Source organism: Bidens hawaiensis, unplaced genomic scaffold (assembly GCF_021521415.1).
Source record: "Bidens hawaiensis isolate Kalapana, Puna unplaced genomic scaffold, B.hawaiensis_p1.1 tig00004618_1, whole genome shotgun sequence".
Taxonomy (NCBI): domain Eukaryota; kingdom Viridiplantae; phylum Streptophyta; class Magnoliopsida; order Asterales; family Asteraceae; genus Bidens; species Bidens hawaiensis.
Window position 1 is genome coordinate 357,928 of NW_027491282.1, and position 17,669 is coordinate 375,596.

At 34.9% G+C, this 17,669-nt stretch overlaps 2 protein-coding genes and 1 pseudogene across 3 annotated transcripts; 2 read left to right on the forward strand and 1 right to left on the reverse strand.

Moving 5' to 3' along the window:
- The first annotated feature begins 560 nt into the window (after window positions 1-560).
- On the forward strand, window positions 561-8,537 carry LOC143627278 (protein SPA1-RELATED 2-like; annotated as a pseudogene). The gene is made up of 9 exons (XR_013152566.1): window positions 561-1,875; window positions 2,198-3,172; window positions 3,256-3,413; window positions 4,409-5,069; window positions 5,137-5,283; window positions 6,149-6,466; window positions 6,543-6,602; window positions 6,675-6,766; window positions 8,303-8,537. The product of XR_013152566.1 is annotated as a protein SPA1-RELATED 2-like (transcript).
- A 1,058-nt stretch (window positions 8,538-9,595) lies between these two features.
- Window positions 9,596-12,549, forward strand: LOC143627215 (zeaxanthin epoxidase, chloroplastic-like). Its single transcript, XM_077097093.1, has 5 exons — window positions 9,596-10,050; window positions 11,501-11,565; window positions 11,654-11,714; window positions 11,800-11,946; window positions 12,191-12,549. The coding sequence occupies exons 1-5, from the start codon at window positions 9,786-9,788 to the stop codon at window positions 12,322-12,324; spliced, it is 672 nt and encodes a 223-aa protein (XP_076953208.1). The 5' UTR covers window positions 9,596-9,785; the 3' UTR covers window positions 12,325-12,549.
- A 3,165-nt stretch (window positions 12,550-15,714) lies between these two features.
- LOC143627281 (SUMO-conjugating enzyme UBC9-like) lies at window positions 15,715-17,669 on the reverse strand. The gene is made up of 4 exons (XM_077097137.1): window positions 17,501-17,669; window positions 16,344-16,471; window positions 16,109-16,213; window positions 15,715-16,015 (listed from the first exon to the last, which is right to left on the reverse strand). The coding sequence occupies exons 1-4, from the start codon at window positions 17,568-17,570 to the stop codon at window positions 15,872-15,874; spliced, it is 447 nt and encodes a 148-aa protein (XP_076953252.1). The 5' UTR covers window positions 17,571-17,669; the 3' UTR covers window positions 15,715-15,871.

The window sequence follows — 17,669 nt, forward strand, 5'->3', positions numbered from 1 at the left end:
ATAAAAAATATTATTTAACTTAAAAGAAAAGAGAAAAATAATAATTTTTAGTGTAATCTTGAATTCGGAAACGGAGGACCGATGGAGAACGCTACTAAAAATGCAGAATATATAACCGGAAGAGTAAATAATAAAACCCGAGGGGCTGGTTTTGATAATTGAGTCGGTGAAAAACAAGCATTTTGAAAATCCTCACGACGATAATATGATGATGATGGTATTCAGAAACTGATTCGATCAAGTAAGCAAAGCAAAGCAAAGCAAGCATCAAACTTATAACGCATAACGCACCGTTTAATAGTTACACTTATTCTCCCTAGGGTTTCACTTTCTCTGAGGTATCATATCAAACTTACATCAACTTCGATTCATTTCGACTTCATCGCATTGCTTACGTAACATACGTTTCAATTCCAATCGAAATTTCAATACATTTCGTTAGGTTTTGATCGATTGCAGTTCTCGGTAGTGTTACGTTTTGATCTAGATGAAATTTGTGGTGAATTAACTGAATGTGTGAATAAGTGAATTCAATAGTTTTGATTATTTGAATCGCATTGGATTAGGTTTTTTGTTGCTTTAGGATTTGAATTGGTTTTTGTAAGCTCGTTATGTGTAATTTTCGGTTATTGTTGTTTGATTTAATTTTGTTTATGATTAGGATTCACAACTGAAATCAAAGTTGTTAATATCATACGGATTACTAGAAGCTTGTGTTGATGCATAATGTGTAAATGTTAACATTGGTAGAACGGCCTCGAGGTGGAATATTAATTGTGGTTCGTGATAGTAGAACGTTTTGATTTAGATGAATTTTGCGGTTGATTAACTGACTGTGTGAATTCAATAGTTTTGATTAACAATTAGTGTCAATTTTAATTATTCGAATTGCATTGGATTAGGTTTTTTTGTTACTTTAGGATTTGAATTGGTTTTGGTAAGCTCCTTATGTGTAGTTTTAAATTATTTTTGTTTGATTTGATTTTGTTTATGATTAGGATTTGAGGCTTAACTTCACAACTGAAATCAAAGTTGTTAATACTGTACGAATTACTAGAAGCTTGTGTGGATAGGTTAACATTGGTAGAACGGACTCGAGGTGGAATATTAGTTGCAGTTCGCGATAGTAGAACGTTTTGATTTAGATGAATTTTGCGGTGAATTAACTGAATATGTTAATTCAATAGTTTTGATTAGGTTTTTTGTTTCTTTTGGATTTGAATTGGTTTTTTGTGAATTCAATAGTTGTAATTTTCGGTTATTGTTGTTTGATTTGATTATGTTAATGATTTAGATTTGCGGTTTAACTTCACAAGTGAAATCAAGTTGTTAATGTGTCATTGACAGCTTAATTATTATATGGATCACTAGAAGCTTGTGTTGATGTTGACCGTGCAAAGGTTAACATTGGCAGAACGGACTTGAGGTAGAATATTAGTTGCAGCTCGCGATAGTAGAACATTTTGATTTAGATTAATTTTGTGGTAAATTAACTGAATGTATGAATTCAATAGTTGGATTTTAAACTTTCGAACTGTGTTGGATTAGGTTTTTTTGTTACTTTGGGATTCAAATTAGTTTTTCTAAGTTAGTTATGTGCTATTTTAACTTATTCTTGTTTGATTTGATTTTGTTTATGCATCATTTGCCCTAAACTTCACAACTGAAATTAAAATTGTTACATGTGTTATTGACAGCTTAATTATTGTATGAATTACTAGAACTAGCTATACGAAATCTGCGGTGAAATTGGTGTGAAAATGATTGGCTGGGAAGTATGTACATGATGTAGTGAAGTGGTTTGGTTTTGCCTGTGTTGATGCTGACTGTGAAAAGGTCTACATTGGTGGAACAGACTCGAGGTAGACATCAATGGTAATTTCTAAACTTGCATTGTTTTTTGTCTTGTGCCTGTAATGCATTTAATGTTATTATAAAGTTTATCCATGTTGCTTATTATACAAGATCTTATTAGAGGACGTTTGTATGCGAATCTAAACTAGTTATTGCGTTTTGATGTTTGAGTGATTTAAAACAGTCTTCCATTTAATCAGATTTCTTGTTTGCATCCATTTTTAAAACATCTCAAATGAAGGAACTTTCAAATTTGTTAGCTATTTGATCATGCCCCCCTTGAATCTTGTTACTTTTTCTGTTATGGTGGTTAATCAATCACGAGCTATTTGTTTCTTTTCAGGATCTGAATGAAGTGATGGATAGTGAAGTGAATGCCATAGAAGATATTGATATTCAAGATAACAAACCTGGCCAATTTACAAATACTTTGGATGATGAAAACAATGACCGGGTCGGTACATCTACCAGCCATCGTTGTACCGATAATCCAGGGGTCTTGGTTCAAGAATTAACCGTTACAAATTGCAGCAGTGGGAAATTAGAAATGATTAATGCATTAAATATTAAAGAAGTAACTAAAGACACCAGTACACCAAACCCTAGTGTCTGGCAATATTCAGATGCTAACTTCTCAGAATTTATGGACAAAATACAGGAAAACCAAAGTCAAAGTCAAAAAGAGAAAACCGAGAATTCACCACAGGATGAAAAGCAACCGTCTCATGGAGGTATCCGAACAAAGATTCTTTCAAAATCTGGTTTTTCCCAGTTTTTTGTGAAGAACACATTAAATGACAAAGGGGTCATTTTCAAAGGTAAAGCTCGAGGTGGAGCCGGTGTTCATATCCGCGGTCAAAGCGATACCATTTCCCCTCCTGTTGCTATTCCCAACCTGAGGCCCATTGTTGCTCCCAACAACAATGATAATGCGAGTTTAAGAGAATGGTTGACGGCTCGCAGAAATAAAGTCGATACTTCAATAAGCTTATTTATATTTAAACAAATATTAGATTTTGTAGATTCATCACATTCTCAAGGTGTTTCCATACAAACGTTAAGACCATCGTGCTTTGAGTTATCACCTTCAAACCATGTGTTGTACCTGGGCTCACTTGCTAACAAAGAACTCATAGAAACCAACAAAAAGAGAAGACACGAGGACAATAGTTACTCATTTGCTAGGTGGCAACAGTTCCCGAATCAAATATCTAGTGATTTATCAGAAGAACAGTGGTATGCGGGTCCCGAGGATGATTTTCAGAGGTGTCCTACATTGGCTTCAAATATATACTCTTTGGGGGTTCTTCTGTTTGAGGTGTGAATGAACTTTCGTTTATTGTTCACCCATTTTCCTTCTTGTTTGCAACTTTTAAAAATGCATTTTTCGTTGTTTTATAGCTTCTCGGATCATTTGAATCGGGAAGAGAACATGTGGATGCAATGATGAATTTACGTCAAAGGATTCTTCCACCTCGTTTCCTTTCTGAAAATTCTAAGGAAGCTGGATATTGTCTTTGGTTGCTTCATCCGGAAGCTTCCGCACGACCAACGACCAGGTAATGATACATTTTAGAGGTGATCAAAACCGCCGAGGGGGGTGGGGGATATTTATATTTATTGAACCGATGCGAAACGCCTTTTGTATTTAAATGTTGTTTTTTAAAAGTTTATGGTGTCAGTTAATAAAGTTATTCTATTTTAGTAACAAATTAATATTTTGAATGAAATCATTTGTTTCACGGCATTTCTTAAGTTTACCCGTTTGATCTGTTACACTTACAGATAAAACATAATCTGTTATTAAATAAATAACATAGCTTGAATCGACCTGTTATTAAATAGATAGGTCGATCTTTCAGATACATTCTAGTCAATATATATAATAAATAGTACAATGTTATACTATTGGTTTTGACTAGGGGTGTGCATGGGCCAGATCTGGGCAAAAATCGAACCAAAACTGAAATTCCAGGTTTTTGAGTTTTCGAAAACTGTTCGGGTTTCGCTCTTTTCGGTTTCTGGTTTGGGTTCGGTTTTTTCGGTTTTGTCATTTGGGGTTGAAATTTTTTGGGAAAAAAATAGGCCAAAATATGAATTTCGGCCATCTTTTTTGTTAATTAATACATAATTGATTATTATACACTTGGGCTGAAATATTCGGGTTATGATATCTATTAATTTCTTATAAATTACTTAAAATTCAAAATAAAAAATGAAAATCTATAAATTCGATTTTGTTCTGTATTTTCAGTTTTAATTGCATGCAAAACCAAGACCGAACAGAAAGTACTGTTTTCAAAAAAACATAAAACCGAAGTGTTAGTTTTTGTTTGGGTTCAGTTTGGTTTTTCTGGTTTCGGATAGTTTTTCCGGATTCATGCACACCCCTATATATATATAATAACACACATGCATACTAAGATTTCATTTATTATAACTATCTTTGCATTGATTTGCAGCGGGTGCTGTAAGTGTGGAGTGCCATCAGATAATTAATAATTATTATATATTATGTTAGTTTTTACCTGAACTCCGTGATTTTATTTTACAGAGATATCTTAAAATCCAAGCTTGTAAGTGGAATAGAAGAAATATCAACAAACAAATTATTATCATCCATTGTTCAAAAGGACACCGAATCCGAACTATTGTTACATTTTCTCACATTATTAAAAGAGCAAAAAGAGAAGCATGCCACCAAATTGATTGAAGATATTAACTGCGTTGAATCCGATATCTCAGAGATCGAATCAAGACGTTCAAGTATTTCAACATTTGAAACAAACGCAACATCATCATCAAGTTTAACTAAAACCAGCCTAAGCAATCTTGAAAATGCGTACTTCTCGATTAGATCAGGCATCAATGTTTCTGAGAAGCCATTAGAACGACTCGGGGAATTTTTTGATGGTTTTTGCAAATATGCTCGGTATAACAAGTTTGAAGTTTGTGGTAATTTAAGGAAGGGTGATTTTAGTAGCTCCGTAAATCTTATATGTTCTCTTGGCTTTGATCGGGACGAGGATTATATAGCAACTGCTGGCGTGTCGAAAAAGATCAAAGTCTATGATTTTCATATGTTATTGGATAATTCAGTTGATATTCATTATCCCGCTATCGAGATGTCGAATAAATCGAAGCTTACCTGCATTTGTTGGAATAGTTATATAAAAAATTATCTTGCTTCTACTGACCATGATGGCGCAGTTAAGGTGTGTTTACTTATGATTTTACATTATTTTTTTAATAAATGTTGTCTAATTTAATGTATGATTTCAGTTATGGGACGTAGGAAGTGGTGAAGCGGTTTCTCATCATGTTGAGCATGAAAGGCGGGCATGGTCGGTTGACTTTTCTCATGTGGACCCCACAAAGTTTGCGAGTGGAAGTGATGATTGTTATGTCAAACTTTGGAGCATTCATGAGGCAAGCTTGCTCTTTCCGTTATAACATTATCGATTTTAAATAAATAGATTGTTACTAATCTATACAGGGTTGTTTGGATGCATTTTTTGGAGGCTTGTAAATGAACAAATTAAGTGAATAGTGCATTAACCGTTCGGTGGGAAGCTTGTTTATTTAATAAAGGAACAAACATGAGCAAATTTTTTTGTTCATATTGTTGAATGAACGAACATGAACACATTTTTCGTTTGTTCATTTATGTTTGTTAGTATACGTTAATTTCGCCGGTTTACGTTTGTTAATATACTAATTTAAACCTTTTAGGCTCAACGCATTGTTTTTCGTATTACTTTTTAGGGGTGTTTGGGTGAGCTTCTAAAACTTGCTTATTTGCTATTTGTTTGTTGAAAAGCAAAATGTGTTTGGTAAACCTCATCCAAAGGCTTCAAAATGGAGCTTTTCAAAAGGGCTTTTGCTTTTCAAAAAGCAAATAAGCAATTATAAAAGCTTACCTAAACACTAACTACTTTCAGCTCAGTTATATTTGTTCATATATGTTCAGTTTTGTTTGTTCGTGAACCATTAGTTTATATTGTTAACGAACACGAACATGTTCATTTTCTTAACGAACGTACTCGACCAAGAAAACTTGTTCGTTTGATTATTTGTGTTTAGTTAAACGAACGAACAAGAACATGCTCCATTTCGAGTTCATTCGGTTCGTTTACAAGTCTAATTTTTGAAAGTGATTACATGACATTAAATGCTCTAAATTAGTTAATCAGCTGTAACAAAATGAGTTGTTGAAAAAACTTAAGATCAATTTAAGGTTTGATTTTGTGCATATAAGATCTAATAATTTCAGTGAAATTTATTTGAAATGCAGAAGAAGAGCTTATCAACGATAAAAACCGTTGCAAACGTTTGTTGTGTTCAGTTTTCTCCTTACTCTTCTCATTTACCGTGTTTTGGGTCAGCCGATCATCGGACGTATCTTTATGATCTTAGAAACGTTTCCAGACCGTTGTCTATATTGGTGGGCCATGGCAAAACTGTTAGTACTGTGAAGTTTTTGGATTCTGAAACCCTAGTTTCTGCATCCACTGACAACACGTTAAAGCTTTGGGATTTAAAGAAAACCAATTATGGTACTTTATCGACCAATGCATGTGTGTTAACGTTTAGAGGACACACAAATGAGAAGGTTCGTTTTTAAACTAATATGGAAATCATATATTGGATTTAGTATTTATTCTAATATGGAAATCACATATTTACAGAATTTTGTCGGTTTATCTGTCGCCGACGGGTACATTGCGTGTGGTTCAGAAACAAACGAGGTACGCTTCAATTTGAAACCATATTAGTCAACTTCTGACTTTCAGATGTCAAACATAGACTTGTTTGTGCAGGTGTTTGCTTATTATAGATCACTGCCCATGCCAATTACATCTCACAAATTTGGGTCGGTAGATCCCGTTTATGGTAAATGAAGAAACACTAAGTGACCCCGGCAGATTACGGATAATCTTATGGTTAAATAGATGTTTCCCACGAGGGTTAGGTCCGGCAAAGATGGTTATTCTTCTGATGTCCTGCAAAACAGACACCGTGAGCTCGTCACTGAGAAGGGGGGGTTCCTCCTTGTAACCACCCTCCGGCGTGAGAATCAGACTAGGTTGCTCTGAATATAAGTGTATATTAAGAGAAATAGCTAGAGAAGATAAGATAATATATGATGATATATGATGATGATACCGTTCCAAGGTGTTGGAGTATTTATAGCCGAAGGTAGGTTTCCAAACAGGTACAGCCAGCTGTATAATATTTCTTTTCCACCAACTACAGGCTATGTACGTGCCACGATGGGAGTTGGTGGGTAGGCAGCGGCTAATAGTGACATTTTGTACTGGAGCGTGCTCCTCCTCGTACTATTGTCAGTGAGCTGTCACCCTGGGCTGCTTTGGTTAGATCTTGTCTATTTTGTCCATACTTTGGCAGGTATAGTACAAAAGATCTTCCAGAAGCGTACGGACTGGCTCTTTTGGGCGGGAATATTCCCGCCTTGCTCGTTCCTTCTTCAGGTGACATTGCTGAAGTATAAGAGTTAGTGCCTTATGCGTGTAGCCTTACTGTTAGTGCGGGTAGCCTTCCTTCTTGGCTTGTACCCATAGCTGCGGGAACAGGCCGGGTACTGTACCAAGGGAGGCTTTCCTGCGTGAACAGCTGGCTTACTGCGTGTAAGGTCTTCATCTCTCTGAGCATGGTGAGAGATGAAGACCTTATACGCAGTAAGCCAGCTGTTCACGCAGGAAAGCCTCCCTTGGTACAGTACCCGGCCTGTTCTCGCAACTATGGGTACAAGCCAAGAAGGAAGGCTACCCGCACTAACAGTAAGGCTACACGCATAAGGCACTAACTCTTATACTTCAGCAATGTCACCTGAAGAAGGAATGAGCAAGGCGGGAATATTCCCGCCCAAAAGAGCCAGTCCGTACGCTTCTGGAAGATCTTTTGTACTATACCTGCCAAGGTATGGACAAAATAGACAAGATCTGACCAAAGCAGCCCATGAACCAATCACAGGGTGACAGCTCACTGACAATAGTACGAGGAGGAGCACGCTCCAGTACAAAATGTCACTATCAGCCGCTGCCTACCCACCAACTCCCATCGTGGCACGTACATAGCCTGTAGTTGGTGGAAAAGGAATATTATACAGCTGGCCGTACCTGCTTGGAAACCTACCTTCGGCTATAAATACTCCAACACCTTGGAACGGTATCATCATCTGATATTATCTTATCTTCTCTAGCTATTTCTCTTAATATACACTTATATTCAGAGCAACCTGGTCTGATTCTCACGCCGGAAGGTGGTCACAAGGAGGAACCCCCCCTTCTCAGTGACGAGCTCACGGTGTCTGTTTTGCAGGACATCAGAAGAATAACCATCTTTGCCGGACCTAACCCTCGTGGGAAACATCTATTTAACCCTAAGATTATCCGTAATCTGCCGGGGTCACTTAATGTTTCTTCAGTAAAGAAATCGACGATGGACATAACCATTTTGTTTCAAGTGTGTGCTGGCGGCAGAAGTCGGACATGGTGGTTGCCGCCAACTCCAGTGGCTGCCTGAAGTTGTTGAAGATGGTTTGAGCCGTTTGAAAGTCCAAGTGTATAGTGGCTGAGAATAAAGGGAACTCCCAATTCTGATATGGTGCTGATACATTGAGACGGGTCGAGAGTTTTGCAGTTTTTTTTTGTTGGAAAGTATAGAGTGGCTGTTTGTGCAGTTTTTTTTATGAAGTTTGCAAAGTAAAGTTTACAAATGGAAGGTATGGTAGATGGTTACAGGTATATCGGATAGTTTAAAACCAACAAGGTTATGTTTAGTGTTTGATGTATGGTTGGCGTTCATCTGCAATATGCATAACTATGTGATGGGTTGGTGTTAATTAGGCTGAAACCGAATGTCCAATAGAAACTGGTTTTAGGTGTTAAGTTTCGGCCCTAAATCAAAAAAAAAAAAAAAAACCTTTTTAAAGCTTAGTTTTCAGCATTAACCAAATTTCTTCAGTGTTAGGCTAATTTCATTTCTACTTTTTATAACTATAAAAAACCACCTTAAGCTTCTTTTTTGTGATTTTTATACAAATGGTAAGGTTTTTAACTATTTATCATAATCATATGGCTTAGACTGAACGTAGTGGGGCGATGGTTGGGACGATATGCGGCGAGGAGGTAGAACACCCCCCCCCCCCGGCGATATTTGGGCGGGGGCTATTTGTCGCGATAAAGGTTTGAAGAATATTATTATTATATTAATATGAGTGTGTTTTATATATATATATATATTACTATTGTAGCCCCTACACCATTACACTCCAAAAACAAATTCTCACCCATTGCTGACTGGGCGCCACACACACAAAACGCCCCAATTTATAGCCCCTCCACTACGCATAGCCTTATATGAAGCATGTACGATTTTTTATTACAGCATAACTATTATTTTATTTTTCAAATCCAAAGTAATAGTTAAGATAATTCCTAATAATATGTTTCAATATTATTAATTACTAAATAAAGTTTCGTATGAAAAGTTTGAGTGGTTCTTGTATTTTTAACAATTAACAAAAAAGAGTTTAGTAATTTTATTGAAACAATATTATTGGTCATTATTTCATAACTTTTTAAAACACATACATGAAACATTTGTTCGAAACATATACATGAAACATTTTTAAAACATTTATTTTAAAACACATACTACGGGTTGTATAAAACAAATTTTCACGTAATACAAGTCATATAGCTAGTATTATTTAAAACTATATAACCAACAACATGGGCCAATATTAAATCATGATTATTATCCAAAATCCACGTCACCACACCAATAACTCTCTGCCACACATAACTACCAAGATTTCAATCACATACTTTATGTTCTTGTTCTTCTAACTGGTTCATTCTAGCCTTTAACTTAAAAGTCTTGATCAAAATTGCAACTGAACAAAAATGGAAACAATCATCACATCTCACTCTGTTTCATCTCTCAACTTGAAAAACCATTCTCTCAAATCAAAATTTAACCAGTCATTGATCCACCGAAGACCAAGTTTCATCTCAACCCAACCATCAGTCAAACTACTACAGTATTGTGTTCATGATAAGCTGATAATATTTTCACAGAAGAGAGTTGGAGGTTCAGTAAAGGCTTCAGTAGCTGGTCAAAGCAATGCAACTGATGATGAAGATATATTATGGCTTCTTGAGCCTGTGGGTAAGTAATTTTACATGCTTCTTTAGATATATAATATTTTTCTTTATTGGCAAATTCGGTTTTAATAATCACACATTTTTGCATTTGGCCGATAATAATCTTAACTCAGAAAACGGTTTTAGATATATAAAGCTTTTTTTAACGGCGGTCCAATGAAAACATTTAGTGTGAAAGGTGGGACCGATGACAACTATTTTTTAAGGTGGGGTCATTAAAATCCAACTTGCCTTGTTTATGTTGCCCAACTGGGTGTTTTAATGGTTTGAGATTCATGTAGGTTTGTTTAATTTGATTTTCATTTGATTGCCATTTTAAGTATGACAAGGCAACCGCATACGCATTTGTACGTGACGTTTTGACAATAGTTAGAGAAAGACAAGCAGTTATGCAGTTAAATAATTATCTTACGTACCACAGTTAAAAAAATACAAATGTTTATGTGATTCTTAACAGTGACGAACCACGGATATTTTTAACTAGTCATAATTTTTGGTTCTCATGTATCACTCAAGAGGATTTTTTACTGTGTCGTGTAAACGAATTTTCTTTTTGCTGAATTAAGTCAAGCTATCAAACTCTTAGGCCGAATCATAGAATTTTCCTTCTGTTGAATTGAGTCAGGTAACCAAAATATTTTGGGTTTTTGAATGTAGATACGCGGTTGTACTTGGTGGTTACTAATTTAATATAATTGTTTTAGACACTATTGTACAACGACTGTCTCTTAAAAATGTATGATAAGTTTATTGTTTTTTATATTTTGCTTATGGAAAATTTATTTTAAATAAACTCAACTATGTCAGTCCCAACTTCACTCTTGGCTGGTGGCGGTCCCAACTAAAGATGCAATTATTACCATTGGTCCGCGACTAACGGAGTTAACCATCCATTAGTCTGATGCTTGTGTGGCACGCCTACTTGTCAATAAACATCAATGTGGCAATCTTTTTATGAAAATTGGTTTTAAATAATCATAACTATGACCTATTGGCATGTCACAGTTCCAACTGGGCATGCCATTATGTGGCAATATGTGCATTTTTTTTTTCAACATAAGCAACAAACTAACGGAGCTAACAATCTATTAGTTGTGGACCGTTGGAAAAAAAATACACCTTTAGTTGGGACTTGGAACTACTACCAGCCTAGTGTGAAGTTGAGATTGTTATTTGCCAACATGACATAGTTAAGTTGGGATTATATAACACCAATTTTCCTTTGGTTAATTATTAAATATAATATTTTAATCAATTATCCGTGTAGTACACGGGTCTCAAGCTAGTTTAACATAATTAACTGCTAGCTCACCCGGTTACATCCTACACCGGTGCACCGAAGGTTGTCTTATTTTATTTCAATCATGCAAATTATTTATTGGGTTATCGTCCACAAGCCTACGGTGTCGCCTATAGTTCTCTACTTAAAACTGATTCTATATTAAACGGTTTAGGTGATGGAGATTCAAAACACATAGGTTTCAAGGTTGCTATGCCAACTGCATTTGAGATAGCATCTGTAAGTTGTTTATTTAGACTTACTTCTAATTTTAATTTAAAAAAAATGCAACTTCTTTCTTACTGCAAAGTTTGTGGGCATGAACTAGGATGAGGCGACTGTTGGACGCGTTCCTGAGAAAGCCGATATAGTTATCCCGGTCGCAACAGGTAATTATTTAATCATAACTAAAATGGCTCACAAGTCGCAGTCTAGTCTTTTTTGTTGATATATATCATGTTGGTATCATTGTAGTATCGGGTACACATGCTCGATTTCAAAAGAAGGGAGGTGCTCTTTTTGTAACAGATTTGGACAGCACGAATGGTACATTCATCGATGAAAAACGGCTTACACCTGGCGTGCCCGCCATTGTTCCCCCAGGGAGATACATTACATTCGGTACGGTTTTCATCCCTGCTATCATTACTATCACATTTTGTATATTGTTGGCATTGCAAATCCATATCAATAGATAAAATAGTTTCATATATTTTTTTAAGTTATTTATGACGTCATTTGGCTTTTGAAACTGGTAGGCTGGTTTGAATGACCGGTCTGGTTATGAAAACATAAAAAATTATTTTTAAATTTGTATATTGTATGTATTTACTAAAGTAATTATGATTTTGGAATATTGTTGCAGGTGACACCAATCTAGCCATCTTTCGTGTTTCGAAGCTTAAAAACGTGAAACCTGTTGCAAATATAAGCGAATCTGAGCCCGAGACTGAATCAGAAACCGGAGATGCTAGCAATGTTGTGGAGAGCACAAGTTAAAATGTTTAAGTTGATATACGGTTTTTCCTTTTGTTTTCGGTAATGTCAGCATAGCATAAGTCAAATTACGGGCATTGGGTGATTAATCAAAAGGGTATTTTTTGGATGCATTGAATCCATGATCAACCTTTTGTTTTTGGTAATGTTCATTGCCACACTGTACCGGTTGGTCCACTCTTTTCCATGGCTGTCTTTGAGATTTCGAGTGCCCAAGACGACTATAAAATGAGCATTGTATAAAAAAAATTAAGATTTTTTTGGCCCAGTTAAACATAAACAAACTAATTGCAAAATTACTAAGTCATTTTTCATATTTTTGACCCAATTTCACTTCTTAATGTTTTTAATATTTGTTATATATATAAAATTAAAACTTTTGTGCCTGAATTGAAACCGTGCTCTAAATGCGCACCAAGCCCAGGATGGTGTTTGGGGTGGCCTGCTCTTTACTATAAATATGTGACTTCCATAAAATTATATGGTATGATTATGAGTGGTTGTGAGTAGAGGAGAGAAAACATGTTATATGATAAAGTTAAATTTGGAGTTACACTGTTCGCACCGTATTATTTTATAATATTTCCAAAAATGACTGTGAATGGAGAAGGAATAAGAAGGAAGAAAAGATAATGATAAAGGTATAAATATATTATCTAATTGAACAAGATAGAGAAAATGTATTAATCTTTAATGTAATTATATGGATATAATTGAGGACGAGCTTAGAAAGCTCTTACTAATTAAAATAAAACCGCTACAAAATATCCCTGACCTTTATTTATTCATGTAATCTATATCTATACTATATATAATATAGGAGTGAGGGACCTTTTAAATTTTAAAAGGTACCACTCTTGTTGCTTTTAGTACAAGTTACAATGCATATAAATTTAAAAATGTAAGGGTAAAATAGTCTTTGCGTATTTTAATATAATATACAATAATGGTCTTTCAACTTCAATCAAGTTTTGTTAATATATTAAATAGTTACACATTTCCCCCTAATTATAAACCACCTACCCCGCGATTTTTTAACGACCGTAACTTTTTCACACGTTAATATTTTTTCTAAAAAATTACACCAAAAAACGAGAATTTTGTTCTCTTTAATTTGGGTATAGTATTATTAATATTTAAAAAACTAACATGTTACGTGATTAGTTATTATCGACAACGGGTCGGGCAGGTTCGGCTAATGGTGTTGGAAAGGATTAGGGCTGGAACAGGTTAATACATAAAGGGTTAATTTAGTTCATGTCGGGATGAGTTTAGATCGAAAGGGTTATGTCAAAACGGGATTCGGGTTAAAACGTTTTCGGGTCGGAACAAGTCCGTCAAAACAGACTGGGTTTTGAAATTACTGTGCATTTCATCTTTGCTTCTTGCTTGTCGCCACCAGTTACGCGCGTTCAAGCATCAATTACGTGGATAACATTGTTTATACATACCGGGTTTCTCGCGTATATGCATTATGTGGCGCATTTACTGGCACTGGTTACACATCCGAAGCCACGTTAAATGCATATAACCTTTGGATTATGCACATACCGTTGTGGGGTTACAAACGTACTATTTAACACCGGTTGCGTTTGCGATTACACCGCTGCATCGCGCAGTCAACTAACTAGTATTCACTATACATACTAGTCTAGATATATATATCCATATGACCCGTTGACAAGATTTCATGTATATAATTGATTACCGAAACAAATTCACATAATCATGTTAGCATAAATTCCTTGGTGTAAATTTGATCATACCAATCTATTGGTCTAATTTGTCCACACAGTCTCATCCACATAAACTAATCTAGCACATTACTTACCATTCAATTCATATCACATTCTAAGACAAACTTAACCATACAAAAGTTAATAGAAGAACTCAAATCCAGGAGAGTGGAGACAAATGATTACTTGGTTGCTGTTTTACCAAATTACCCTTTTATAAGCAATTTGAATTTTAATAATCTCATCTTTTTGCGGTTGACCGATAATAATTTCACCTCATAAAATAGTTGTCACCGGTCTTACCTTTCACACTATTTGTTTTCATTGGACATCCGTTAAAAAAAACTGAACTCCGTTTAATTTTCTTGTTTAATAAGTTGCAAACATACTCTTGTTTCTATATATTTCACGTTATATACTTGTAATCGTTATCACTCAATAAAGAATACCTAGTTGTCACCATGAATGTAGACGAGTTTAGATTGAACCACGTCAAAAATCCTCATGAACGTGTATTGCTTTCGTGTGTGTAGATCACTATACCTAACACTCTTCACCATGATGTGTTTTTGAACATGAAGAATCAAACGGTTATTTCGTCCTATCTTTTCTATAAACTAGCATGTAGTACTCGAACGGTTATATGTGGCATCATAATTTGAAGATGCTTACTTTGTCAACCATCTAACTTAATAAAGAAACAGGTTGATGCCGACGTAACGTTCTCTATCAAACACGATGAACATTACGCTATACCGAAAAGAATCACATAGAGGATCTATATATAAATATCATGATCATAGTTAGAACGAAAGTTAATATATCTATCTTTCTATCTATCAGATATTAACTAGATAAATAATAAGGTTTGTAAATGAGTTTGAGAATGAATATAGGTTTGCAAAATTAATAGAAAGAAATACTTTCAGATCATGTTAGATTATCATTTGTTGGACCCTGTAATATAAACATCCAAATATTTTCTATGAAATATTGCGAGTTAATAATAACAAATAGACAAAGCAAGAAATTAACAAGATCGCACATTGGATCATCGTATCTAAGAATCTAGATCTGCTTGTGGTGTGCGCCTCATCCGAACCCAAATAATTGGAGTTTTTACTCTGAGAGGCGCTACACTGCTACAAGAGACTAACAAAAAGGGGAAATCAAGAAAATGACCAAACGCTGACAAAATGACTTGCCATTTTTTTTAAAATTACCCATCAATACATGATGTAGCAAATCCATACACCAGACACTATAGATTTCCATCTTAACGATGTAGATCTATACATGGCGTAGCAGGTCCATACTTTTGCGCCAGGGCTTAGACCATTACACCAAACTTATTTTCTGAATGCTTTTTTTATGTAAAAATGCTATCAACTTGAATCTTTTTTTAAAACTTGTTTTAAACAATATTTGTAAAAATAAATTTTTATTTTTATGTATTTTAAAACTTATTACAAGATATAAAATAAAATACATAATAAAGCAATAAAATAATTAAAAATAACAAAAACATAAAAATGTTATCATATATAAATACTTTTTAAATTAGATTTGTTAATACATAAAAGATTAGTTTTGCAAATTTCACAAAATGATATGCTTTGTATAAATCAGGCAAACCAATTCATTAACAGTTTTTATAGAAAATTAAATCACAAGAGGACAGGACATTTTTCCTTTTCCAAGTCTATCTTACAATTAAACACATAATTCACAGTTTTCATCGACTCCGCAATTTTCATGAATAATAACAATTACAAAGCCCTTCCTCATAATACCTCATACCTTAGGCAGCACAATTAGCCCATTGCATACTTTTGAGTCCAGCTTCGGGCAGTCGTCTCATACTTGTTCCGGTCAGTTTTGTACATGTGAGCAATCTCGGGCACCAAAGGGTCGTCTGGGTTCGGGTCCGTCAATAGGGAGCATATTGACAACAATACCTAAAAATAAAAAATTACAAAAATTAAGTTTGCTTACAAAAAAAAATGGTTGTTACAATAATGGTCTGATTTTAACTTTAGTAAAACACGAACCTTGGAAATGGTAAGAGCTGGGCTCCACTGTTCTTTGAGAATATCAAGACAAATGCTGCCATTGCTGTTGATGTTCGGGTGGAAAACTTTCGTCCTGAAAGCTACCTAAACAAGTTTATCAAAAACGTGTGTCTGTTAAGCAGCAAACCGAATGGAACAAGATATGAAGTATAGCTGAAGAAAATATTTAGCATAAAACATGGGCTCTTCATAAAAACTTATTAATAACGGTTACCTTAGGTGGCTTAAAAGGATAGTCTGGCGGAAAATGGATAGTAACTAGGAAGACCCCACCGGAATAAGGACTATCGGGAGGACCCATGATTGTTGCTTGCCAGTGAAACATGTCTTCCGCCACTGGGCCTAAAAATATAAGCAACAAACTTTGGGTAAATAAAATGAAGAATTGATGGTTTCTTGCATTGAAATACAATGAACATCTACATATATACAGATAAATGCTTGCACGAAACTGTTCCATCGGTTGCGTGGCATACGGCCAATTTGGATTACTTTTTAACCTCAACAAATCATATAAGAAAATAACCAACAGGTCATATGCAAACACACACACAACGACGGTACACATTTGCAGTTTGGAGTTTGGACACACATCTACAGACTCTGTGTACCTGATTAAACCATTAATGAAGTGGCGAACAAGAACAACAAAAGAAGCGAGTATCGAATGCATGGCATACGGTTATGTTGGGTTGGTTTATCCTAACAGTTTTGAATAAGTCCTTACTAGGCTTATTATGGGTATGAAACTGTGTTATCTAAAATCATCTCGGAGACGGTTTTTTGTTAATACAAATTACAGAAGCTATTTTTTTTAGCTAGCAAACCAAACACCCTCCCTCATAACATGTTTCAAACCACTCACTAGAATTATTACCCTTTCGACAAAAACTTCACAGAAAACAACAGTATGTATATATTATTCTGTGAGATATATAAAGTAGAAGAAAAAACAGATTTTTAACTCAATAATAATCCTATATAAAGCTGATCCATCTACTATGACAACACAATCAGTATGTTAGACCTCAACAAATATTCATGATCTACATGGCCGAGCCCTGACTACAGAGCTCATTTTCTAAAGCTCGAGCTTGGCTAGTGAGTTGTCCTTTCACGCGGCTCTCATTTATTATTTATTTAATTATTAGATAATTTATATATGTGTTTTGTAATTCTTTTTAAATATATTTTAATTTAATAAAAGCCTTAAACCAGCCAAAGCTCAGCTCAAGTTTGCAGCACAATTTCCACAAACTAATTAAAGGTTTCCCCAAATAAAAGGCATATAAACCTAAACACATACAATACAAGATCTAATAAAAATATATAAAATATAAAAAATGAGGATGTTAATAGATTAGATGGTACCTGCACTGCAAGAGGTTGGAGGATCTTTCTGAAGATCCTTGAGTTCCTTCAAGATCCGCTTTGAAGCCATCCAAGATCAATTACAATTACAAACCCTAACTTCAATTCAATTCAATCCAATCCAATCCAATGACGTAAGTAACAGCTACGTATTACGTTACGTATCAAA